This window comes from Mus pahari, chromosome 2 (genome assembly GCF_900095145.1).
Source record: "Mus pahari chromosome 2, PAHARI_EIJ_v1.1, whole genome shotgun sequence".
Classification (NCBI taxonomy): Eukaryota; Metazoa; Chordata; class Mammalia; order Rodentia; family Muridae; genus Mus; species Mus pahari.
The window spans coordinates 29,302,212-29,329,798 of NC_034591.1; the positions used below are offsets into that span (position 1 = coordinate 29,302,212).

At 39.3% G+C, this 27,587-nt stretch overlaps 1 protein-coding gene across 1 annotated transcript; it reads left to right on the forward strand.

Moving 5' to 3' along the window:
- Nucleotides 1-313: 313 nt before the first annotated feature.
- C1galt1 (core 1 synthase, glycoprotein-N-acetylgalactosamine 3-beta-galactosyltransferase 1) lies at nucleotides 314-27,296 on the forward strand. The gene is made up of 4 exons (XM_021190521.2): nucleotides 314-861; nucleotides 17,442-17,678; nucleotides 21,561-22,228; nucleotides 26,300-27,296. The coding sequence occupies exons 2-4, from the start codon at nucleotides 17,459-17,461 to the stop codon at nucleotides 26,501-26,503; spliced, it is 1,092 nt and encodes a 363-aa protein (XP_021046180.1). The 5' UTR covers nucleotides 314-861; nucleotides 17,442-17,458; the 3' UTR covers nucleotides 26,504-27,296.
- Nucleotides 27,297-27,587: the final 291 nt, after the last annotated feature.

Here is a 27,587-nt window from a genome sequence, read left to right on the forward strand (position 1 = left end):
AAGGGGGCTGAAAAACCTTCGGCTCCGGGAAGCCCGGACTTCCCTCCGCAGGAGGGCGGGGCAAACGCCCGGCGACCAATCCCCGCATCTGCACGTCGCGGTGTCCCCGCCCACTCTGCCCAGGCCCCGCCCTTCCCCGGGGCTGCTGCCGCTGCCGCTGCCGCTGCTGCAGCCGCGACGTCAGCATCTCCGAGACCCCTGGGTGGCGGCTGCGCTGTAGGCGGGCCGTGGCCCAGGCGGCGCGGCGGGGAGGGGCGGAGCGAGCGGCGGGAGCGAGCGGCGGGAGCGCGCGCCGGGCCCGCCTCGGCCGCCGGCGCCGGGAGATGAGCTGGGCGGCCGCGGGCGGCCCAGGCTAGCGGCCCCTGCCCGTGCTGCGGCGGGCCAGGGCAGCGAAGGTCGCGGGGTTAGGGGGAGGTCGTCCTCCTCCCCGCCTCCGGGAGGGGCGAGAGGGAGCCGCGGCTGATGTCAGGGACGACGGGCGGAGGCGCCCGAGGGCTGCGGGTCCCGGGGCTCGGCTGCCGGCGGCGGGGCGACTGAGGGTACGGGAACGCCGTCCGCGTCCGCGCCGGCGCGGCCAAACAGGTGTCTCGGGCGGCGGGCGAGCGGCCGCCTTCGCGCTCTCCGCGGCCCGGCGTGTCCGGCCCGAGGCGCCCGGGGCGGGCCAGCGCCTAGCGGTCCTGCCCGCCGCCCCGCCCCGGCCTCCGCGCGCCCGGCGCCCGCCAGCTGTCTGCACTCAGGTGCGGGCACCTTCCGGCCGCTCCAGTCCCGAGTGCCTGCCGCCGTTGGACCGTCAGCTTGGTCGATTTGGTCGATTATGGTTGGAACTTTCCCTGCCCTTCGTTGATTGAGTGAACCAGCCAGGTGTGTTGGGGGCTTGCTACGCGCAGGAAAAAAAAAATTTTTTTTTTAAAATGTGGTTTGTTTATTTTTCTTTCCCCTTTGGTAACAAAGTGTGATGGCTTTCCTAGATGTTGGCTAGTTAAACTGCTTTGACTTTAGATACTCTTCTAAATTAACTAATTTAAGAGTGAGGATCGGGGATTAATGCTTTTGAGCTCGGTCCACACTCTTCTTACAAGTGGCGTGGAACTTAGGATATTCTAAGATCCCTCACTTTCTGGATTTTTTCTTTCTTTTTTTTTTTTTTTTTGCCAATCTAGATCTTTGTATTCACGGTATTGCCTTTTAGTACATACTGACTAAAAACGTATTCTGAATTTAAAAGTTACAAAGTTAGAACTAAAGTGCTTCAGACTGAGTAGGCAATGTGAAAGGGACAGAAATATAGGAATTTGCAGGAAGTTGAGGATAGACCACAGTTAGCTCAGCCTGGATGCCAAGAAAAAATGCTGTGCACACTACAAGTTGTTTGATTCTGGCGGAAGTTTGGATTTGGAAGTGGAAACTTGAGTTTTTAGAAAGTATTTAAACGGTAGTTTTCCAGTCCCATATCAGATAAATGTCAAATGAGCCTTGTGCACACGTTGCTGTGTGCTGTAAGCATTGTATAGCATTTCTGCCAGCCTTAGTATATATTTTTGTCCAGTTTAAATGAATATAAAGTTTGAAGTTACCAAACAGTTAACTCTTTTCACCATATGTTAAGTAAAACTGACTTAGGAAGGCAAGTATGACTCACTGAAAATTCAGCATTAGTGGAGAACTAACTTCAGTGTCTCAGATTTGCTTCAAATTTATGTTTTCCTCTATCTTTTTACTCAGGACTCAGCAGTTTACAAATGCTTTGTGGCCACTTCCCACTTAAACTCCCTCTCCCTGCATTGTGCTCTTAAAAAAAAATCAGCCTACAGTTGTGAATAACTTTAATAGCAAGCAGTTTAAAAGTAATGAGTTAATGTTTGGCTAATTGTATTCAAAAGTATGTGCTGTATATTGCTTGTGTGTTGATTTTGCTGAAATGAAAATTGTGTTATGCAGCTTAACTATAACCCATGATAATATAAAGTCAAATCTTTGGTGAAAGTAGTGGTTGGAATTTTGTTGCAATTTATGAATCAAATGTGAGTTGAAATTGTTACCTTAATGCTCCTGTTTACCTATTACATTCAAAAGTTGGCTTTTCAGTCCAGATATTTTAAAAGGACTTTGAGATTTTAACAGCTAGTTTAAAATAAAAGAAAGATACATGTTTTTAATTACCAAATCTGGTGGGATTAAGGTCTTTTTAAAAATTAAAAATTTAAATTAACATGCCAAGTGGTGAGATCCATATACGTGTTTGTCATTACACTTTGTTTTTATTCGCTTAAAGAAAAACAAGACTTGCTGCATAAAATGTGAAGTTGGCCTTTTATCTTTCAATCCAATAAGAAACAAATGACAAAGTGTACTTAATTTTTTGCATCTAATTGAAATGTCACTCCCCACCTGGTGTTGGGGGTGAGCCTGAGCCGCTGTAAGTCACTCAGCTGCAACTGTTTTCTCTGTTAGGTGTGAAGCAGGAAGCTGTTCTTAATGAATCAGGGAGTCCCATTCGAAGGTGGGGACACCAAGCAGAAACTTCAAACAAATTACCTTGCACCTGCAGTGTGAAGTGGAGTAAGGGCCTGGGGAGGCAGTATTGAGAGATTCAGAATTTGGAAACCTGACTATTTTACAGTGAAAGCTGTCTGCTGACGCACATCTTGGCTATGGAATTGAAATATATAGAGCTCCCTGTGGTCACTTGTTTACTGTGTTAGTTTTCTCAGGCTACCAACAAAGGCCCATTTGAGACGCTGGCAAAGCTGTGTTCCAGAGGTTCTAGAATCTACTGTTACTGTAAGCTCCTGTGTCTAAGGTTGTCCTTTGCTTTCTTTTACAACCACTCCAGCCTCTGCCCCTGTGATCACAAGGCATCGTCCCTGTGTAGCTCTGCAACCAGGGAACTTGTGAGAGATGCACATTTTCAAACTCCTCTGGATTGGGGATGGGATGCTTTGCTCTTAGGTGGGAAACAAGGGAAGTGAAAAACTGAGGCTGCTCAAGGGCCAGCTGGAGGTCAGAGTCTGATGTACAGTGGTTCTTGACTAAAGCTGACGTACTCCTCCAAAGAGGACTTTGATCCTCGTCCAGATAGAACTTTGATTGACATGACTAGAAGAAATGCTACTGTCATCTAGTAAATACAGGCTTTGAAGCTTCTAAATATCTGTAGAGTTAATAGGACAGCCCCCACAACAGTGCCACAAGCTAGCTCACACTGCTACTTGTACCAAGATTAAGAAAATGTGACTTAAGAGCACTTACTGAGGTGAGAACGCGAGGCGTGGAGGAAGTAGGGCATTTTAGTCAGATGGCACAGGAGAGCTATGGAGCTGACTAAACTAGGATGTTTAAGAATCTGTTGACAGTCAGGAGTATTGATTGGCTTAGTGAAAGGTGAGATTGGAATGTAGACACAGTCATCCAGGAGAGGCTTTATATTAAGGACACTTCATTTCACATGTGTAGGCTGTAGAGTTCTGTGAGGATTCGTGGAGTGGCATGGCCACTTTTTCATGCTAGAGATCATTCTGGTAAAGTAGAAACAAGTTGAAAAAGAGTGGCACATTTGGAGGGAAGCAGGTTCTATGTCTCAGGACTTTACAGTTGACAGTGAAGTAACAGAGTAGACAGGGAAGAGGGTAGATTAGAAGTTGGAACTTGGGCTTGAGTGAGAGTAGGTGAAACATTAGGAATGTCTGTGGGGCGTTTCTGGTAGTGTGTCTGCTTAGCGTGTATAAGGCCCTGGGTTTGATCCACAACAATCCCCATATACACACTGTTTGCCCCCCTGATTACTAGTTTCAGTAATCAGATGAATCTTAGTGAAAGAGGCGCACACTGCTGGTAACTTAATTACCTGTATTAAGGTCAGGTATTTAAGGAAGGTATTGACTTGCTTTGGGGCCTGTTGAGTTTGAGTTGCCTGTATTTGAGTTCATGTGACTTTGAATCTTGGAGTTCTGAGAAGGGTCAAGAGAAGAAATGGGGAGGGGGATGCATGTTTTTATTTTTACTCTCTAGATAAATAAATATCTTTAATTTTTGTAGGAAAAGTAAAAACCTTTTTTGTTTTACATATACAGACGTGTGTGTGTGTGTGTGTGTGTGTGTGTGTGTCTCCTTAGGGGGTTTGTTCCCTTTCATTCTCTTTGTTTTGTTTTGTTTTCATGCTCTACTTCTACAAAACAACCTATTAGCAATTAAAAATGTTAGCCACAGGTGCAAATATTTTCTTCACCAACACATGTAGGTTATTGTTCTTACCAGCTGCAGTGCATAATACTCTGTGAACTAACATCTGAACATATGGCTCTCATGAACATCTTGGAAGGCGTCTATGAATTTATCCATAAGTTAAATTTTTGATCATGAAATGATTGTTCAAAATATATTCAGTTAAGCTTCTAAGATAATTGCCAAATATTCTTTGAAACGACAGTAAAAGTATGTTGTAAGGAAGATTGTATGGTGCCATTTAATAAATACTGTATGTTAACAAACCAGAAATTCTGCCAGTATGCCAGCTTAGGAACAGACTCTCTTCATTTGATTTGCCTTTCCTTAATTGTTGATGAAATTGAATAACCTTGACTACATACAGTGCTTGTATTCCTCTGAGTCTTTTGTGTTCGTTTTTGTGTGTTGTTAATCACTTGTGTCTTTATGCCATATACGTTTTAAAGCATGTTATAAGGAAACATTGCCTTGCCTCCAGGACTTGCCCACTGAAGAAACTGTTTTTCAGTGGACCCAGCTTCTGAGTTTTAGGAAGTTCTCAGTTCACCATAAAAATATGCAAAAAGATGTTTTCTCCTAGCCTGTTTTTAAAATATTGAAATCTTAGAAGTTGTAATTGTTAATTATTAGCAAAGGACCCAGCTGGTTGCTTTTGTGGTTTCCAAAGGATTATTTTCATAGGCTGCCTTGAATAAGCCATCCCTTCCTTGATGTCCAGTGCTGTGTGGAGTATGTAGTACACATTCACATACACCTTTTTCCCACAAACCATTTCAGTCTGATGAAAACTACCTCATTGCCTGTCTGGTGGTGGACGAGGCTAGGGTGATTGGTTTGCTGCTGCAGTGAAGAAGACTGTACAGCTGGGGAAATAGGAGATTTCACTGAAGAAGACATCAGTACTGTAAGGTTTTGGAGAAGGCTGGTGTTGAGGCAAAAATCTACTGTTGCAGTATTTAATAGTTTTAAAACTACAGAGTCTGGGTGTCAAAAGGTTAAACATCTGGCCTGGTGTTTGGAGAACACGAAGATAAGATAGTTGTGGAATGTTATTCCTGTATACCCTTATCTGACACTCCATTGGAAACTGAGGTTGTTTTGGATGCATAATGATCAGTCATCCATGCAAGAAGTGGAAGACCTGTCTCACTGATGGCATTTGAAATGATGTCGTTTCTAGCAGTCTGTAGTCTGAGTTGCTCAGCTAATCTGTTATTAATAGACATGCTTTAAAACACACTGTGGCCTGTCCGTCTCAACATTAAATTGTTAAATCATTTCAGTTCACCTCTGATGTGTTTGTTTTGTGTTTTGATTTGGTTATGAAAAAGAGAACGTATGTGTATTTGAGGTAAGGTAGCCCAGGCTGACCGTAGGCAGGCCTTCAAGTCCCACCCCTTCGTGTTCAGCTCCCAAGTGCTGAGATTATTTGTGTGTACCACTACACGTTGATGTAAATGTTTTAATATGCATTGTGTTTTAACCACCAGCCATTCACCATTCAAGAATTACCCACTCCCTGGTCAGGCATGGTGACATAGACCTTTACTTCCAGCGCTTATGAGAGTTCAGGGCCAGGACAGCCAGGCATACATAGTGACATGATCTAATAAAAACTTTGCACTCACTCATTTTTCCAGGCCTGGTTGGTCTACATTACAGGTCCCAGGACAGTCAGGGAGGGCTACATAGTGATGTGATCCAAATAAATAAATAAATAAATACATAAAAATTTTTGTACTCATTAATTTTTTTCCAAGCTTTTAGAATACTTTTTACACAGTTATTTAACTTCTAAAACTCTGTGTTTGGGGTGGGATCACATTATACACACAAATTGATCTGTAGAAGACTGTCACCTGGTGTGTGTGTGTGTGTGCATGTGTGTGATAAAACACCCCTAAGATGCTAATCCTACCCAGTTTTAACTGTACAGTTCAGTTCAGTGGTGGTTGCATTTCTATTCTGATGCACCCATCATCATTGTCCGACTCTAGAGCCGTGCATCCGATGAAGCTGAAACTCACTACCATTTAAACAAGTCCCATTCTACCTCCCCATAACCTCTGTCAGCCAGAATTCTTCTGTTACTGAGTTTTACTTAAAGTAAGGGAAACCATACATTGCCTTCCTCCTATTTTTTTTAAGATTGTCAATAAATCCTTTATATATTTACTAATTCATTTACCTGTCAAAAGATGTGTCCCGCACCCTTACTCCATTTTAACACTGCTGTGAATACCAGTGTGGGGGAAATACCTCTTTGGGACTCTGTTTTCAAGTCCTTAGGGTATGTACCTCAAAGTGGAATTAGTGGGTCATGTGACAGTTACCTGCTGGCCCCCTTTTCAAGATCTAGTCTCACTGTATAACTGCTGGCCTGAAACTCAGTCTGTGGACCAGACTGACCTTGAGCAAGCGGGCAGATATATGCCTGCTTCTCCCAAGTGTTGGGATTAATGTTGAGCCTCACCACACCCAGTGATTATTAGAGTTAAATTCTGTGGGCCTGCTGTACTGAACCGCAGCAGTACTGTTTTATTCTTCTACTGGCACGTACACAGATTCCAATTTCTTTATGTTCTTGCCAACACATGTTACCTTTGATTGTTGGTAGTAGCAATCATTATGAGTTATGAACTGGCATTTAACTAATGATAGACATATGAGGGATTGTTTTACTTATTGATTGTTGTGTATCTTCTGGAGAACTATTCACGTCACATGTCCATTTTGGGTTGGATTGATTTTGTTTTAGTTGATTTTTTTAGGACTTCCTCACATAACTTTTGCCCGATCAATCCAAATTATATATATGATTTGTGTTTTGTTCAGTCACTTGTTTTTTGTTTTTTTTTTTAACTGTTGATAAAGTATTTCGATGCAAAAAGCTTTGTGTTTTTTTGGGTGTTTGGGCTGCTAAACTCAATACTATTTTGACTACTTAAGACCTCTCAAGATTCCATATCAATTTATAAAACATTGGGATTTTACTAAAAATTTTATTGAATTTGTATATTATCTTGTTAAGAACTGTAGTTCAACACTATCTCAACAGTGTGAAGTTTTACGGTTTTTGAACATGAAATATATTTATACTTTTTGCTTTATGTTTTAGTGATCAATTATTAGAGACATAATTGTTTTATGTCGCTCTTCTCTTGGTTACTGTCAGCATGCAGTGTCTCTTTTCTATACTTTTACTTTCAAACTATTTGTCTTTGGGTCTAAAGTTAGTCTCACAGTTACAACATAGTTGGTCTTGTTTACTCATTCTACCTATTTGTGCCTCGTGATTAGAGTTTAATCTATTTTCATTTAGAGTCGTTACCAGGAGGGGCTCCTGTCCTAGTTTTCCAGCCCCCTTTTCCTGGGTCCTTTCCCTTTGAGGATGTTGTTTAGCTGGTAATTAGGAGAGTTATACTTGGTATCTTTAAGCTACAGCACTCTAGCTTGAGTTCATGCTGGTTAACCTCAATAGCATACAAAATGCCTTTCTTCTAGAACTCCTCCAGTTCACTGGTTGACAATTACATCTTTAAGCATTGTGTGTCAAAACTATACTAATGCCTGTCTCTTAAATTTATGGAAACCAAGTGTAGAGCTAAAACCACAGTTATACTAGTATAAGGTGTTCTGTTTACCCGTGTATTTAATTTTTATTTACTTTGTCACTGTACTTTTCTAATATTCTGCATTTCTTGCAGAGTGGGTCTGTAGTAATCAACTGCTTTGGGAGTGTTTACACAAAATGTCTTAAGTTCCCTTTTACTTTAAAAGGAAAAAAAATGTCAAATGTAGGATTCATGGTTGACACTTTTTTCTTTTTAGCACTTTGAATATACCAGCCTACTACCTTCTGTCCTCCAAAGTTTCTGATGAGAAATATGATAATCATACCGACAGTCACTTGTAGGCCATGAATCACATTTTCGTGGTTTCAGAATTGTCTCCTGGGCCTCCAGTTTGATGAGACGTATTTTGGTATAGTGTTGAGTACGTTCTCCCTGGAGTCTCGTCTGCCTCTTGGGTGCTAAGACTGTGATCTTGTATTGGATCTGGGGAGTGCTGGTGGGTTTTGGCTATCCCCCTCCAGTCTCTGCTGGACTCCTTCACTGTGACCCAGACCTCGGTCGCCTTCACATCCATCTCTCTCTGTTCCACTCCTCAGACTCAGTTCTGTTTTCAGGTTTGGCATTTCTCTCTTTATCCTGCCTGCTCAGATTTGGGTTTATTCTGTCTAGTAGATTTTAAATTTAGTTAATAATGCTGTTATGGTTTAGAGTTTCTTTTTTAGGGCTTCTGTTTCTTCAAGGTCTTTATTTAATAAATGACTGCCTGGTCCATCTTAAAAGATAGTTAAGTTTTTCTTCCTTGTTGCTTTGAATGAATCATTTTCTCATTTATGTGCCCTGTGTTGTTTAAAAACAAAACAAAACAGATGTTTCCATTTAATAATGTGATCATGAAATCAGATTGTCCCATTCCCTGGTGTTTGGTGTTTTGTTCTTTGCTTGTTGTTGTTGGATTTGGGAGGGGTAGTTGTTTGGTTTTTTTGTTTGGTTGGTTGTTATTGTTGTTTTGGTTGCTGTCGTCTGACTCTGTGTCAAGGATAAGTCTAGCAGAGGTGTTTCTGAGCTTCACGTTATCTGGTCCTACACACCGGCTTTGTCACTGTCCTTGAGCATGCAGTGTTGTAGGCAGCCATTTCTGGCATTCAGAAGACAGGCTTCTTCCTGCCCACCTTTGTTCCCAGAACCTTTAAACTATTTCACAAATACGTGCTCTGCAAGCAGCTGCCTACCAAGCAGACCTAGGACAGAGCAAGGTCGGTAGTTACTTCTAAGAGGTGAAATTAACTGAAATCACCTATATTTACATTACTTTCCAAGTCTTTCACAGGACATTTGGAGCCTTTGATAGGTTTTCAGAGTTCTAAAAAGTTAACATCAGATTCTACCTGTGTAATGTCCTAACACCAGTATACCCTTTTCCCAGAAGCTGTTGTTGACTGCTCATGCGTCAAACTGTTGTGCTTTTCCACTTAATGAATTTTTATTTTTCATCCTTTAGTGGGATTATATTTCCCTTTATGTAGAGTTTGTACATTTAAAGTGATAGTTATTCTTTGTTACCTATAGCTTTTTTGGTTTCTATTATAATTATTTTCTATATAATTACTTATTTTTTGGATATAAAAATATGATTCACTTCACAAATAGCCACTTTTAAATGATTTCTTTTAAGTGTTTCCAACTCTTCACAGTTGGCCAAATTATCAATTACCATGATGGTTTTGACACCTTCTTAAATACATATACCTGTTATTTTCTTGTACAGTTGCACTGGTATGTGCTTCTGGAAGACTTGACTCTAGACAGGAGAAAATTCCTGAGTGATTATGTTTCTATGGTAGAACAAATGGTCGGTCTCCAACTTGTTGTCTTTATGATGAGCTTATCAGAACATAACCTCATGGAGAGTCAATGAGTACCAGGATTTTGTTTAATGATAATACAGAACTTTAAGGAAATTGTTATGGTATGTGGTGTGTGAATATGGGTCTGCAGTAATTGCAGTACATGCGTGGCGGTCCAGAGGACGATTTTCAGGAGTCAGTTCTCCCTTCCTTTGGGAGTTCTTCCATGGTCTGGCTTGTGCAACAAGCACTTTACCCACTGAGCCATCCCTGCATCTGGATTTTAAAGAGTTCAATGTGGTTTTCATATTTTATGATGTGTTTATCAGAGTATTAAATAAATTTTCTCCTTACTCAAATAGTTTCAACTTACAGTGGGTTTATTGGACTATAACTCCATTATAGGTTGAACACCTGTCTTAGGGTTTCTGTTGCTGTGATGAAACATGAACAAAAGCAATTTGGGAAGGAAAGGGTCTATTTCATTTACTCTTTTATATCACAGTTCATGGTTGAAGGCAGTCAGGGCAGGAGCTTGAACAAGCCAGGAACCTGGAGGCAGGAGCTGATGCAGTGATCCTGGAAAGATGCTGCTTACTGGCTCGTTCCTAGGGTGAACCGTGGACTTGTGATTCTTAGGTTCATTAGTTACGTAGCGTTTTCCTTTAAATGTCAGCTAATGCATATTTTGGGCCTAATCACCAATGGGCCTCAATTGTAAGATGATCTACTGTGTCATTCCCTGTGGGAATTCCACAGTACAAATCCAAAATAGTTTTTAACCTTTCACTTCCCCAGAATCATGGTAGCAGATGATTCATGGTAGCCTTGTTCAGAGGCCTTCACCCTGATCCTTAGCTCCTGGTACTCAGTCCCAACATCTAGTTCCTCCTGTTTTGTGTGGGATGTAGCTGCCCTCACTGTGTCTGCAGCTGAATTGCCACTGTAAGTGCTGTAGAAGTTATTATCACATTCTCTTCCTTCCTAAGGCTGATTCTGAGGAGTGATCAAGTGCTGCCTTGAGGAAATGAGTTAAATAAATGCCCCTCCATGTTACCCCTAGCTTCCTTCCTTAAAAGTTTTTTCCCAGAGAATATTTTGGTTGACTCTTAAGATACATTAGGGTACAAAATGGTTAAGGAAGAGCGTTTATTTGGGTTGCTTCAATATGAACTAAGCTGACACAGACTGAAATGTGATCATAGGTCATAGACATTTCAAACAAGTTTGAAAGACAAAATCCCACGGAGGTGGAGGAATCACATCAGTTGTTTGCCAGAAGATTTGAGCTGACATAGAAGCACTGTCTTGTAAGGATGAGATTGGATAATTTAAAGAAAATTTAAAAGAACGAAAAAGAAAGAAAGGGGGATGGGTGAGAAACAAAAAGAAAACACTCGGGGTAGGGGTGCTACATGTACCCTCAGCACTTGGGAGTGGAGATGAGAGTATTGGGAGTGATCCTCAGCTACTGAGGTAGCCAGTGTGAGGCCAGCCTGCCCTATGCAAGACCTTATTAACAAGCAAACAGAAAGGAACTTTCAAGAAAAAGTTCTTGGCATCTTCACTCAGTTGAAGAGGGAGAGGGAGTTTAACAAGGCTACCAGGCTACTGGGTTACTGGGCTACATGACCTCTCGTGGGCAAAGGTGGGGGCACAGGACTCTGTGCCCTGGGACATGCAGACCCAAAGCAGGATGAGGAACCATCCTAGTTTTGCCGATCTTAGGATACATTTCTGGGGATTGGACACAACTTAACTCCACTCTGGCTCTGAGCCTGCTCCACCCCCCACCCTCCTAGTCCCATGACTCCCCAACCCCATACATTATCAGCTGTATTGATGAATATTCTGAATCCTATGTTGTTATGTGAGTAGTGTTCACTGTGTCTTCATCTGGATTTGTTTCCATCACTAGAAACTCTTTGCCCTTCTGTAAGAAACACTTCTCAGTCATTAAAATTTTATGATGAAACTGTAGTCACTTAGTCACATAGTCAAACTGCATTTCCAGTCCTAACATGCAATTTAAGCAGCTACAGTCTACACTTCTAGTTCTCTTGCTATTCCTACCCCACCTTCAGATGCTGCCTCCACTGGTTCTGAATTCCTTGGAATTACCAGAGTATTCAAATCAGCTTTTATAAGATGCCTCCCACAAATCTCAGATGCGCATGTTTACATGGAGAATGTTGAATCCTTGGTCCTTTCCAAGTGGCTTCAGTTTCCTTTGGCAAGACTCATCAGGAAGAACACCGTCTAAAGCTGATACATTCTTTTAAAAGCTGTATTTCTTAAATAAGATTTGGAGCTTCTCATTGATCCACAGGCTTCAGAATGGATGCTGTGTTAGGTGTGCCAACAGCATTAAGCTTGTTCTATATCTCCAGCAAGTCCTGGGAAGCTAGGCACAGTGGCAATGAATGGTAATATCTTTAAAAGAAGGCTTTTTTTCCTAAGTAGCAGGTACTTCCTTAAGCCACGATTAAGGAAGTACTGCCAACCAGGTTTTGTTATTTCAATTACACAGCACAGGGAGAGTACATTTGGTATAATTATAAAGATAATTTGGGGGAAATACTTTTGAGGTTGTTAAATGCCATCAGCTGCATTCACCCCTAATAAGATAATCAGGCCTATTCTGTGACACTTTGAAGCCAGGATTGTCATCTCCTCTCCATCTATGAAAGTCTTAGGTGACAGCTTTCTCTAGTAGAAGGCTGTTTCATATACACTGAAAATGCTGTCACTTAGCCACTTGCAGCATTGTCTGTAGCTTGGTCATCTGGATAAGTCCTACACCAGCGTTTCCTGCTCCATGTCACACTGTCTCTAGGCCCAATGAACCAACCTCTGCTAGCTTTATATTTTTCTTGTGTACCTTACTCACTTCTGGCCTTTTTAGAATTAAGTTAGGGCCTTGCTCTAAATTAGACTTTGGCTTAGTGAATACCACAGTGAATCTTCTAACCAGTCCACCATTTCATACTAGCAATATAACTTAAATTCTCTTGTCAGTCATGTATACACAGTGGTAGGAATGTCAGTTTGCTTCGAGAACCTTTCCTTTGGTTTTACTTCTTAGCTAGCTGTAGAAGAATCCTGGTTTGACATGACTTTTTTACTAAGTATATTTATTTCCAATTTTTAATTTAAACTGGTGTGTGCAAGAGTTTGTTTCATTTGAACCCTAAGGATCCTAGGGAAGGGCGGGAAGGGAGGAAATGGAGAACAAGAAGTTAGTGAATCATTCAGAACATGAAGAACCTTTATTGGGTTCACGGCCTGTACAGGAGTGTTTCATGGTGTCCCAAGACACTACTAATACTGAAAGCAAAGATCACTGATTACAGATCACCGTAATATGTAATAACAATGAGTCAGGCCTGTAACCCTATCTGTTTGGAATGCAAGACAACTGGATTACATGTTCAGGATATAGGAGGAGTTCCAGACCAGCCTAAACTACTGAGTAAAACTGTCTCAAAATAAGTGAAAGTCTTGCCCGGCATGCATAAGACCTTTAGCTAGGTTCCTAGCACTGCTCCTGCAATTCTAGTCCCCAGAATTGGGCACATCACTGAATTGTGACAGTGATAGAAAGTGAGCAGGTGCTTTTGAAAAAATAGACTTGTTCAGTACAGGACCATCACAGCCTTCAATTTATCAGAAATACACAATGTTTGAAAAGGTGGTAATACATGATACAACTGCGTCTACAGAAAGCAAAAATAAGAAACTTCTACAAGGGGTAAATACTTGTGTAGTACCCATATGAGAAGACTGTGGTGTAATTATAATATCTACAAAATTTGGAGGAAAAAAGTATACTGTATCAAGTTGTACTTTCTCTATGAAGTCAATAACAGGCATTCTTGAGCCTGCAGGAATTGCAGTGTAGTACCAGTTGGCACTGGCACAACTAGCTGCTGAGTTCTGGATGGTGACATGTGACAACAGTGAGAAAAGCTCTGATAAAATGACTGGTGATGAACTTGGAGTCCACTTTCATAGATCCAAGATGTGGCAATGGAACAATCACAGTTAAAAACAAACACCAAATAAAACTAAGAAAGTCAAGTGTGAGCAGAGTGTACATATGGGTTTTCATATTTCTCCCAGCAAAAACATGCTGCCTATAATTCAAGTACAAAAAACAAAACTATGTTTTTGATAATTTCTCTATCTTCAAAAAGAATCATTTATTTAGAGAAAGATCCTTCTAAATATTTAACTTCTTTAGATTAATTTCATTTTCTTTTTTCTTATAAGTTCAAAGAATTAGAATTCACAGTGTTAAATCTTTGAAATTGTATGACTAGTGTAATCTCAATTCTTTAAAACTATAACAAAGCAGTTAAGAGTCAGAAATCTTAATTCAGTTTGCTAGTGTGGTATACAATGCTACTGAACTGTCTGCATTCATCTGTAAAATGCAAATAAGTTCATCAGTTTTTCCATATAAAGCTCTTAGTACATTTTTGTACTTAACTCATGTGTGTGCATTCACACGTACATGTGTACCATGCCCTGGATGTGGGGGTCAGAGGACGATTTGCAAGAGTCATTTTTCCTCTTCCAGTACGCAGGTCTCTGGTCTTGACAGCAAGTACTTTACTCTCTGAGCCATTTTGCCTTCCTCTATATGTAGTTGTTATTGTATAATATTTTTGACATTTGCCATAGTTATCTTTTCTCTTACCTCCTACTATTCATAGTTTTAGATCTTAGCAAATGTGTTAATAGTGATTATTTTGGAGTAGTGAGCTTTGGGTTGTTTCCTCCTTTACACAAATCTTTATTGGTTGAATTTTTTTCTTCACAACAGCAATATAAAGCCCTTTCTTTAAAATCCAAATGATTTTTAATTTTCTTAGTCCTTTTTTGCATCTGAGGTCACAGTTCCAAGCCTAAAGATCTGTATTTTTAAAATGTTCCTCATGTAATTCTCATTATATATATAGGGCTTCGAAAGCACTTCAGATAGCTAACTCTCTCCCATCCAAGCAAGCATGTCATCCATAATGAATGTGTCACATGGCCGAATGATGTCTTCCAGTCTAGTCTACTGCATGCATGCAGCATGAAGACTGAGAGGTGGACATGCTCTTATCAGAAATCCAGCTGGGCTTTGGGGATACATTCTACCTGCTTTATTGCAGGGACAGGAAAGAAAATAGGAGTCCTTGAAATAGGAAAGGGAGGAGCCTTCATATGCTCTGAGAACAGTAAGTGTGAATGGCAGCATTAGACAGCATCCCAAAGTATTTTAAAATTAGAAACACATTATAAAACACAGAGTATTTCTTTGCATCTCTCCTGGAAAGATGCCAACCTTGAGTTTTGCTTAGTGTTACTGCCACCTCAACTGTTTTTCTAAATCAGTAGTCAGCCTTCTGTATCCATTCATTCCATATCCATAAATTGAGCCAACCATAGATTAAAGCTATTGGAGAAGTGCATGTGTAATAAACATATACAATCATTTTCCTTGTCCTTTTTTCTAAGTAATAAAGTATAAAATCTATAAAACATCATTTATATTGTATACAATATTATGGGTTCTTTAACTATACTGAGTATATGTAGGAGACTTGTATATTTTCTATAGAAGATTTGGCCATCTGTGGCCTTGCTTATTCTGGAGGGACCCTAGGACCAATTTGCCACTGAGAGTGAAGAACAACCTAACTGTCCAGAGTAGAACTGGGCCAAGTACTTGGTTCACCTCTCCTGACTACGTTCTTCTTCCCCTCACTAGTTATCACTGTCTCACTATTTTACTGCTATCTTCACAGTCTGTTATACTTTGTCCATCTTTTCTCATTTGCATTGATGACAAATACAGGTGAACCCAGTGAAGCATTCCATAAATATAGTGGTAGAGCTTTCTCAGTTTTGTGGCTGTGATAGTGGTGATTATTGACTTTTTCCAATAATCTTTTAAGTTCTTCTTCCTGACTCCCTACATGCATGTTGTCCTTTCTGTTTAATGGTGATTGCTTGTAAACAAAGAATGTAATGAATGAAACATTGACATTTCTTAAGCAGGTAGACAGGAGTGCAAATCTCTGCTTTGTAATTGTGCTAACCATTTATGTAACATGGGAAGATGTTAGGTGTTACATGCAAATACCTTTCTATCATATCTTTACATTACTTATACTGCCTAATATAGCTATACTATATTGTATTGGAAATAGTGTCATGGAAAAGTCTGTATTACCTGTTGACTTTTAAAGATTTATTTTGCGTGTGTGTGTGTGTGTGTGTGTGTGTGTGTGTGTGTACGTGTAGATGATGATTGAATGAAGACCAGGAAAGGCCATCAGACCCCTTCAGTCAGAATTATAGGCTCTTGTGGTCAAAATTGCGAAAATTTTGTTGGTGGCAAATTGGTTCTAGGGCTCCTCCAGAATAGCTCAGTCCACAGATGGCCAAATCCTTTTTAGGAAAGGAAAGGTACTTGCATATAACAAGTTACATGGGTGCTAGTGTCTACACTTTGATCTTCATAATGAACTATTTCCCCAGCTTCACTTTTTAAACATTTGTTTCCTTGTTTGTAAAATGCACGTTATGAGAATGGAAAGGGAACTAGCATATGGCAGGTGCTTAGCATTTTGGAACTTCTCCTAGAGAAGTATATACTTAAGGCCTTCTCATAGGGGTTTATAACTGCCGTGTGGTTGATTGTTAACACACTGTTAAAAAGAGAGTAACTTGGTTGTGACATAGTCAGCAAGTATTCTTCGAGCCCCCACTGTTCCGGGCACCATACTGAATCTGATGACAGACAGATGCACTGGGGATTTGGAAGCCAGTATGTTAGCAGTGAGAGCCTTGAGCATCCAGAGTCTACATCCAGAATTGCTACAAAACAGGGATTTGGACTAGGAGCTAGCAAAGGGCTAGGTGAAGCTTTGTTGGACAGTTTACTTCTGTTGTAGTTATTCAGCGCTGATTTGTAACCAGGCACAGCCATCATACACAGGAATGGACATGGGTGTTCTTAAGTAAAACTAGATTTGCAAAAACAAGAACCTATATCCCAGAATTTCACTGACTCTGCCCATCCCCTACCCATTAATTACCTCCATGTTGTAGGGTTTTCATCTTATGCGGCTCAATTTGTTTGTGCAAACGTTCCGTCTCCTTTTCATGCTGCTCGAGCTCATCTTCATGGTGTTTCTTCAGGACATCCAGCTGTTCTGTAGTCTTCTCTCAGAAGTACAGATCCTCTGAGGTGGAGCTGGAGCTGGTGTCAGGCCCTCGCACTCTGAGAGAGATGTAACTTGGACACTTTGAAAGACCAGAGACAGTCTGTAGCTGACAGAGCCTGAAGCACTTTAGTTCTAGTTCCTGTCAGGGTTTGCTCACTCCTCATTGAAGAGTAGAGTAAGTAGTGATTGACACAGAAGTGAAGACACTAGAGTTGACGGCCAGGAAGGAATAGAAGTTGTCCTGGCAAACAAGCTTGGCTCATGGAGGATCCTGGTGAGAGGAAGGTCCCAGGCTCTGGGCCAATAATAGCGAGTCCATCTTCCATTTGCTTGTAATTGTCCACAAAGGGCTATTAAAACAACACAAAGAGGTAAACTTATAAGTGAGGAGAAGTTAGTACTATTTAGATATATTGTCTTACAGAAGGGATTAACTTATAACGGAAATTAAACCTCAGAATACTTCTTCATGATAATGTAGATCACTTAGTAATTTTATAACCAAGTACTAATTATAAAATTGTTTGTTTTATTATTAATTATTTTATAATTATTACAATTTTTCTTTTTTACAGAAATACATTCCCAGGAAATGGCCTCTAAATCTTGGCTGAATTTTTTAGTCTTCCTCTGTGGATCAGCAATAGGATTTTTTTTATGTTCTCAACTCTTGAGTATTTTGTTGCGAGAAGAGGCGGAGATTCAGCATAACATTCTTCATAATGATCCCCATGCAAGACATTCAGATGACAATGGGCACAGTCACCTCAAAGGACAAATGAACTTCAATGCAGATTCTAGCCAGCATAAAGGTATGCTCTGTGTTACTAAGAAGGATTTAGTTGTTGAGTATGTTGAAATCTTGTTGCTCTCTATACCAATAGACTAAAATGACCCCTATGTGTTAGATATGAAGATTTTTAAAATTTATTTGCCTTGGGAGAAAAACCCATGATTTGTTTAAGAAGTTAATAATTTAAAATTAAGTTCTAAATGGAAATGGTTCATAAACCATGACACTAGAGAAAGACATGAGCTTGAAGAAATTTTTCTTTAGGGTCGGTTTTGTGAGGATTTATTTAAACTGTTTCGTTTTTGTTTAGTACTGTTACCATAAAGAAACATTAAGATGTATATTTAAGTTTTAATTTGCATTTTTGTCAGTAATTGATCATTTTTGTTTTGAGGGTCAAAGAGGTACAGAGGTAAAAAAGTAAGTGCATGTAACGATGACTTCATTTTCTCCTGGTTCTTATCACTGAAGCCAGACTTCTCCCGGTGGCAGCTTAGTCTTCTGTGTATCCTTGAATGTAGGTTTCTCTAAGTGTCTGTCCTTTACCTTTGGCTGTGTGATGTCACCAACTCTTGAAACTTTGACTTCTGCCTTTTCCTTACTGAGTTTATCTTCATCTATTTCCAAACATTGGGAAAAGACATTTATTAACATAATACAAACATCTCTGCAAATTGATTTGGCAGAACAGAACACATGTAGCCTAGAAATAATTGAAATTGCAAAATGGAAAAGCTCCCTTCAGTTAAGAGTTGATTCTTTTATCTTCATGCAGAGAGTGAGGGTTAGGCTATGAAAATCTGATTGTGTGTTACCAACTAGCACACATGTGTAGTGTAGCCAGTTATCATGTTGCATGACAGTTTTTGCACAGTAGTTCAGCGGTGCCCTGTGTTCTTACAGAGCAGGTCACTTGCCCAATCCTTACTCTACTGCAGAGCGCCAATCTTATGCATTACTGAGAAGCTTGCGGGACCTCACTTTATCAAATATATGTGCATACACATATTTGATAAATATTTGTTACCTTCACGAACCACTTGTGGATTATGCTAAAAATTACCCCACTCTCAAAATGTATAAATTAAACTCCTTTTTCTCCCTACTCCTAGAACATTATTCTCCTCACTTTCTCATTTTTATCCAGCAACCATCCATGTAAACTGGGAACTATGAAACTGGAGACTTTTTTTTTAACATTCCAGTTGCTACTGAGTTGTAACAATTCTACATTGCCATACATCTTCCAAGATCTCTTAGTCTCACATCTGTTTTTCCTGTGTTAGACTGGCAGCTCCCTGCATACAGCTGCATTCTGTTACATTTGTCCATGCATCTTCTTGCTCTTTCTTTTAGTGAAATTTTCCTGAAGACCCATGTTCTACATCATCTTTCTGGTGGCTGTATTTCTCCCTTTTCTGTTCTGCTCAAGTTCTTGGGACTCTCATGTAATACTCCCACACTTCCTTTTCCTTCAGCATACAGAACCCTTTCAACATTCATCTGTTAGATTGGATGGAGAGATGGCTTAGTGCTAAAGAGCACTAGCTGTTTTTTTTCAGAGGACCTGGGTTTGATTTTCAGCACCTACATTGCGGCCTACAACAGGTTCCCCAATTCCAGAGCAATCATTTAGCCTCTGTGGGCACTGCATGCCGTGTGGTTTACAGTCATATATGCAGGCTAAAAACCCACACACTTGAAATAAATAAATCTATTTTAACAATCCTCCTGCACTTCTTACTATGCAACAATTCCTGGTTTACTTGTCAAGTTCCCTGCTAAACTGGAGTTTGTTCTGGTAAGAAATGTGTCTTGTTCATATTTCACAGCTAGTACAAAGTAACTAATAAGTGAAAGTGAAAGAAAATGAGAATATAGTGTTCTGGGAAGTGGGGAGAAGAAAAAGGAGTTCAGCTTAGAGAGTAGGATGAGTAATTTTTAGCATTACCCACATCTTGTGGTCCATAAAGGTAACAAATATTTATCAAATATATGTGCACACAGTGAGAGGATCAGTCAGACCCCAACTGTGTGGATAAAGCTGTCCTGTTTCCCTCCATGTACTATACCATTTTTTGCTGTTCATCCAGGGTGTGATGTGTCTGTGCGATGTGTCTGTGTGGCTAAAATTGATTCCTTAATCCCATGAGCAGTGGATGCTTCCTAACTGCAGATTGCAGCTCTTCTTCTGCACTGAGTTCCTGGTACTCCATGGCTTGAAAATTCTTTCATGCCCTTCCTCCCCTTCTGTTCTCTTTCAGTCAGTTAACTACTTAACTATACCTCATTGTTAATCTTTTACAGGACCAAGGCTTCAACAACTAGTTGACCATTACATTTAAAAGTGTTGTACCTTAGGATTAACTAGAGCTTTCTTATCAAGTGTTGCTTATAGGTTATGTTGTTCTGTGATTAAGTAAGTTGGAATCGGGAATAAAACTCTAATTTGCAAAGTAATTTTGTATAGATAGAAAAATAGAGATGCAGGGCTTGTATATATTCCAAAGCTGAATGCTTTCTAATGATTTATAGACATATAGGTAGGCCTCTAGCAATTGAAAATAAATAATGTTCCTTCACCATATATATATTTAAAAGCCTTGGTATAGGACCACAGATTTATGACATATGAGTAGTACTAACTGGACTTGAGTTATTAATGACAATAAAAACACTAAAGAGGAGCCGGTCAGTGGTGGGACATACAGTTAACCCCAGCACGTAGAAGGCTGAGACATGCAGATCTCTGTGAGTTCAAGGCCAACCTGGTCTACAGAGCAAGTTCCAGGACAGCTAGGAATACACAATGAAGTTCTGCTTTGGGGGAAAAGAGGGCATGAAGTTATGAAGTTGGGACAAAAGAGGTATAAAACTAGGAGGGATTGGAAGAACATAGTGATCAATAGGGATGACCAATATACATTATATAAATGCATACAACTCTCAAAGAAGAAAAGTGTGTTTTTAAAAAGCACTGGTCTAGATCTTTTGGTTGTACCTTCCTCTAAACCAGTGCTGATCGTATTGTGGGCCTGATAGCTTGAGCGTTGTTTATACCCAGGTAAGGAGCTTTTGACCAGGTTTCAGGCCCTAAGCTTACTATTGTGTTTAGGAACCATTTTCATCAAACCTGGTTGGTATTCTACTTTATATTCTGACACGAGCCTCCTATTTCTTTACAAACTGGTAGCTTACAGAAACACCGTTCTAATCTCAGGAATCCAACCTCTACCCATTGCTCTGTACTCTTTCTAACTGTTGGGCTTGAGTTTTAGAATGAGGTGTATACAGTATTGTCCCAGAACGCTCAACTCTACAGTAACTCCTTTGCTTTGAACTGAAACTGATGTTATTGTGAAAGTCTTCAAGAACACCTTAGGGTATTTGTACAAATTCATAACAGTTGGCTCATGGATTTCAAAAACAATGAACTGACTTGAGCAGCATGGTTTTCTTGTTCTGTTTCCCTTTTTATTCTTTTGTCTTTTAGAAACATATTCACAACAGTGAGACATTCCCAGGGATACTGGGAAGTACTACTTTGTAGTCTTAAGTAGCAAGGGGAGACAATGGGAGGTGGCATGTGAGTCTGAATTGCTAGGCCTGAGGTGGGGCCTGCTAGCCACCTCACTGCTAATGGGCTTCCCAGATATTATTGATACTCTCAGTCCATTCAGGTAGTAAGCACTTAGGAGCTGGTGATGTTTTAGAGATCTGTGGATAATATTGACAGGAAATTAGTGTGTCAGGTCACATTAACTTGTGCCCATTTCTCAAAGTCATTAATAATGATGGGTAAATAGAGTCTTGGAAATTATTTATGAAAAGTTTCTTTGGTGTGATGTATTTGGGTTTTACATCTGTGTAAAGGTAACTTTTAAAAATGTTTGTTTGATAGATGAGAACATAGACGTTGCTGAGAACCTCTATCAGAAAGTTAAAATTCTTTGTTGGGTTATGACAAGCCCTCAAAATCTAGAGAAAAAGACCAAACATGTCAAAGCTACGTGGGCCCAGCGTTGTAATAAAGTGTTATTTATGAGTTCGGAAGAAAATCAAGACTTCCCTACCGTGGGATTGAAAACCAAAGAAGGCAGAGAACAACTATATTGGAAAACAATCAAAGCTTTTCAGTATGTACATGACCATTATTTAGAAGATGCTGACTGGTTTATGAAAGCAGATGACGACACATATGTCATCGTGGACAATCTGAGGTGGCTTCTATCAAAGTATAACCCTGAACAACCCATTTACTTTGGGCGAAGATTTAAGCCCTATGTGAAGCAGGGATACATGAGTGGAGGAGCGGGATATGTCCTAAGCAAGGAAGCCTTGAGAAGATTTGTTAATGCATTTAAAACAGAAAAGTGTACACATAGTTCCTCCATCGAAGACTTAGCCCTGGGAAGGTGCATGGAAATTATAAATGTAGAAGCTGGAGATTCCAGAGATACCGTTGGGAAAGAAACCTTCCACCCATTTGTACCAGAACACCACTTAATCAAAGGTTATCTACCCAAAACATTTTGGTACTGGAATTACAACTATTATCCTCCCATAGAGGTAAGTCTACTAGAAGTTATTAGTATTATATAAATACTTGGGACTGACTTTTGTTTACCTGAAATTGTTTTTAAAAGGCTAGTTAATATGTACATGTTTTGTTAGTACCAATAACCAGAGCTTTTCTTATGTATGCACTGACAGTGTAACACAGCAGGTGAGAACAGAGGCCAGTCATTTAGTAGCTAGCTATTGAGACCTCTGTAGGCCAGCCACTAGCATACTGTCACTGGCAGATAAAAGTTAATACAGTCATCTTAGTTTTCTTATGCTCTCTATAAGGAGGCACAAGGTAAATAGGCATACTTAGAAAGAAGCGACTTGAGAGAATGGCAGGTGCTCTAAACCTGTGGGTCATGACTCCTTTGGCAAACCTCTTAAATGCAAAAATATTTACATTATAATTCATAACTGGCAAAATTACATTTACCAATTAGCAACCAAAATACTTTTAGGCTTAGGGATCACCACAGTGTGGTAAAAGGCTGCTAATTAAGGGTGAAGTCTACCATTGACCCGGGAGTCTCTGAGGCTCGGTGCAGAATGGAAGAGACCCATCATTAGTTGGACTTCTCCTTCCTTGGCCTTGTCTGGGGAATTCTAAGTCCAGCACATGCCTCTCCTGAGAAATACCACGTAGCCTCAGTTAGATTATAGAGTCAACTTCCTGTCTCCTGATACAGAACCGCTCAGGTAGCACCTGAGATTCCTGAAATGCTTCCCCATGGTAATACGGCCTTCAGTAGCCTAAGCCTTCAGCCTGTCCTGGATGTTTCTACCCACCATCCCCTAAAACTTTATAAGCCTGGAATCACCCAAAGTAAAATTGATAGGACTCCCCGCAGCTGGGCCAGGTGTGTGTTATTCACCATACCTACTCACAGGACTTCCAAACGCCCCTTCCCTGGTTAGCCTTTGCCCATGTGGACTGTATCAGCCAATGATCCTCAAGGGAAGGGAGAACCATACTCTACAACATTAGGAACTGTATTAAAGAGTTGGGCATTAGGAAGGAGAACCATTGTTCTAAAGAAAACCATGAAGACAGTGTGACTTTAGGTGGGATAGTCTACCATGGTTTTAGTGATTAAGGAGGTGACATTGGACAACTTTGGGTAAGGCTAGATATCTGTGTGAAGATCTAGACTATGAGTTTTATTATCAGGGAAAAAATAAGGTTCAGAAAGACTAGATTCTGTAGTTGGATGATCTTAAAATACAAGATCTGGCTTATCTTTGAGCCTCAGTTTCTTCATGTGTAAAATGGGTGCCATCTGTCTCTCTCATTTTACTTTTAATTGCACTGTAGTATATCCCAGGACAGTATTTAAAGACAAGCTTGTCTCTAGTTCTTGTCTTAATGTACATTAAATCAGAACTGAGAGAGTTGCCTTATCTATAAACTATCTCAGAAGAATATATCTAACTTTCCCAAGTATAAAACTATGGACACATTTGCCTCAGATATTCTCAGAATAAAAGTGTTATAGACAGTTAAGGCCCATGTGCCCTTATATCTAGTTCTCTTATCTTTTTCCTCTAACCACTACTACCAGGAATTAAATGTTACTCATTACCATTGCAAGCTTTTATATTTTCCTGAAAGTTGATATGTGCATAAATAAGTCAGCATTGTTTCTTAGATTTTAAGATCAAATTATACCTTACACATCTTACAAATTTCTATGTTTACACATTGAATTTTATTAACATTGATATAATTCTGCTTCATTCATCTGAGTTCTAAGTGATAATTTAATATATGAATATGCTGTAATTAATTCATTTTGCTGCTGACTCAAGAAAATCTATATGCCTACCATAGTAAATTACTCAAAGGATTATAAAACATAGCTTCTCAGACTCTGTTATTGATTAGTAATGCTTTTAGACAAGTTACTAGTTCTTTATGCCACCTTTTTCTGGCCCTAACGTACTACTAATACACTTCAGGGCACCACTCCAAGCCAGTGCTTCATTTTCTGTCTAAGAAAATTTTGATGTTTTTTCTTAAGTTCTAAACCCCTTACCATATAAAAATATATTCAAATTCATCATTATAAATCATCTAATGCATATATACCCAGATACATATAATATTTTATAAAGAGTGTAAGATATTCCAGGCATGTACAACAGTAGCAAAAGTATGCTTGCCATTTTATCAGCAGTGTCTTTCCTTCTTTTAAAGAGTGCTTTATAAAAAGGTTGCATTTAGCAATGCCTTATATGAATAAAATAGATACAGTGTCTTCTACTTGAATCATAGTGGCTTTTAAATGGATGGCAAAATTTTGTCGCCCTTATAAAAAACATATTCTAATAGGTTGAAGATTCTAAAAATGAAAGTATTCAAGTTGCATAAATCTTTTAAAATTACCCATTCTTTATCAGAAAAACGAAACCAAAATTCCATTATTCATTTATCATTCAATAATTCTTTTCTTTGCAGTATGAATTATTGTCTTCAAAGAGTTTCTAAATATACATATTTTTCTCTGTAATCATCACTGAGAATATAGATCTTGGTCTTGTTTTGGAGTCTTTGGGTGTATTTGTTTTGTTTTGATTGTTGTTCTTTTTTGTGAGACAAGAGGCTGCCCTTGAACCTCTATTGATCATCCAACCTCTGAGTACCCATGATTCCAGGCTTTGCCATTACACCTGGTTACAAAAGTGTTTAGGTAGCAAGTTAGGGTATAAGATAGTCAGAATGATCAAAATTGTGTAGCTCAGAATGACAAAGTCTAATTTATTCTTCATTTCAGATAAATTTTTTGCATTAATTTTAGTCTGAAACTGCATAGTTTAGATGGAGATTTTTCCAAATTGTTGTAGTTTCAGTTCTTAGACTCTTTATAGTGCAACTTCATTGTATACCGAGAGCATCACCTATAGGAAGGTCAGGGTCTGGGATTTTAATTCTGTGTGGTGGTTCTCTTTGGATTTGGCCCACATTGTTTTGAACCTTTTACCTTTAAAATGTTTTTAAACTGATAAGGATGTATTGATCTCCTTCCTTTTCTTTCTCAAAGTGTTTTGGCAACTGTTGTGTCTCTTTCTTTTGTGTATAGCTCATTAGTTTAGTGAAAATGATATCTTTACCCAAGAAGTTTTAAGAGTCCTTGGTGAAATTTTACAGTTTCCCTTAGATCATTGTATGTTATTGTTCATTGTTTTTGATTTAATTATTTTACTTTGTGTGAGTGTTTTGCCTGTGTGTATGCCTGGTACCTTGAGAAGATCAGAAGAGGGGGTATTGGATCCCTGTACTGAAGTTACAGATGGTTGTGAGCCACCATGTATGAAGGTGCTTGGACCTAAACCCCAGGTCCTATGCCAGAAAACAAGTGCTCTTAATGCTGAGCCATCTTTCCATATCCAGATGGTTACGTCTCTTTTAAATATTCCCCTACATAGTCAGTATATTTGGTACTATCTTGCTTGGCCTTTTACTCTTCTTAACTGGCATATATGAGAATATACATAGTTTGCTTTCAATACTGAACCTAAGGCCTCAGACATGCTAATGTGCTGTATCCCAGCCCTTTGAGAACTGTTAAATGTAACTTTGCATCTGATTGTTACAACAGTTGTATATCTGAGGATTTTCTTTTGACTTGAAACTTGAAGTCTTCTAGTAATTTATAGTCACCCACAAAGTGCTGCTTTGTTTTCTTAACAACAACTATAGGTCTTGTTTAATGAATGCATTTTATTTATAGAATACAGTTAAGAATGATATTTTAGGCATCTACCAAAACTGTCAGACAAAGCTTTATTCTTTTAATATCTTCCCCTTTAATTTGAAAAAATCAAAATGTTTAAATGGTTAAGCAATACAAAATTATATAAGAAAATACAGCTTCATTTGCTGTGGCAGTTGCAGGTTTGGTTTTAGCTTCTTAGGGACTGAAAGAACTGTTGGCCTCTTACACCATCTGATGGGTTAGATACCTTGGCCTTCTCAAGCTTTGACTCTTCGGTATTTTGAAACTAGTGTGAATATATGACATGTGGGCTATGGGCCACTTACTAACAGTTTCTTTCCCCTTCTGTTGTTTTTTTTAGGGTCCTGGTTGCTGTTCTGATATTGCAGTTTCTTTTCACTATGTTGATTCTACAACTATGTATGAATTAGAATACCTCGTTTATCATCTTCGTCCATATGGTTATTCATATAGATATCAACCTGCCTTACCTGAGAATATACTAAAAGAAATTAATCAAGTAAGCAAAAAGGAAGATACAAAAATAAAATTAGGCAACCCTTGAAAGCAGCCCATGAGTGGACTGAGGTTAAATGGTCTACACTGTACTGAAGGACTCTTGCCTTTCTGACGGAACACTGAAATCCCAGTGAGGAACTCATCTGAAGTGAACATTCCATATAGAAATCTTCAAATGGATGACTATAAACAAGCATTTAAAGAGCTGTGAAGTTTGCTAAAATGTGTTTTGATACAGTAATATATAAATATATATATATGAAGAATTTGTGTTTTTAAATGGTGACAGAAGAGCTAGAAAGACTCTGTTTCTGACTGTTCCCGACAGTGTATGTTGTTATCACTACAGTTGGAGTGGTTAGTTTAGAATCACCTTCTGCACCACACCTGTTAGAACACAATGCTGAACAGATCTGCCTTAACAAAGAAAGAAATACTGTTGCTCAGCGTTGTTTCTCAGCTAATATGTATATGCTACAAACCAGCCTTCCAGTTGCCGAATGAAAACTTTCCTGTGATTATATTATTTATAATTGGCAATGTTTCCTCAAGAAGAATAAGAATGGCACTCACCCCAAAGTGCACTAATTAACCACATTTCCAATTATTATGGGCCTTGACTACATTACATACTGAGTTCTATAGATAATCAGCCCTATACCAAGTCCCCATTGCCTCCTTTCGAAATGGTTGACCCTGAATACCATTTTCACTATTAATGCTAATTTACTCAAAGCGTTGGCAGCATTCTGTAAATCATGCATTTTCAAATATTTTGTTCCCAGACTCACTCATTGTTAATTATAGGTAACAGTTAAATTTAATGCTGTTTGGACAAACTTTTCTTGTATCTGGTACCTCTCTCAGGAATTATTATTTAGAAGTCTTTACCAACTATATAATTGTTCCTTTTATTTTCCATCCTGTGGAGATGAGACTTGTTTGTGCCTTTCATAACTTGTTTAAAGCACTTTTAAAATTAATTTTTATGTCTGATGTGGCAGGTAACACTGGCAAATATTTTTGAATGCAGCTTTTGGCCAGAATTAATCTAAAGCACGATCAAGTAAAGGATACTTAAACAAGCTAAAATGTCATATAAATAACGGCATATTTCCTGCTGACTTTTT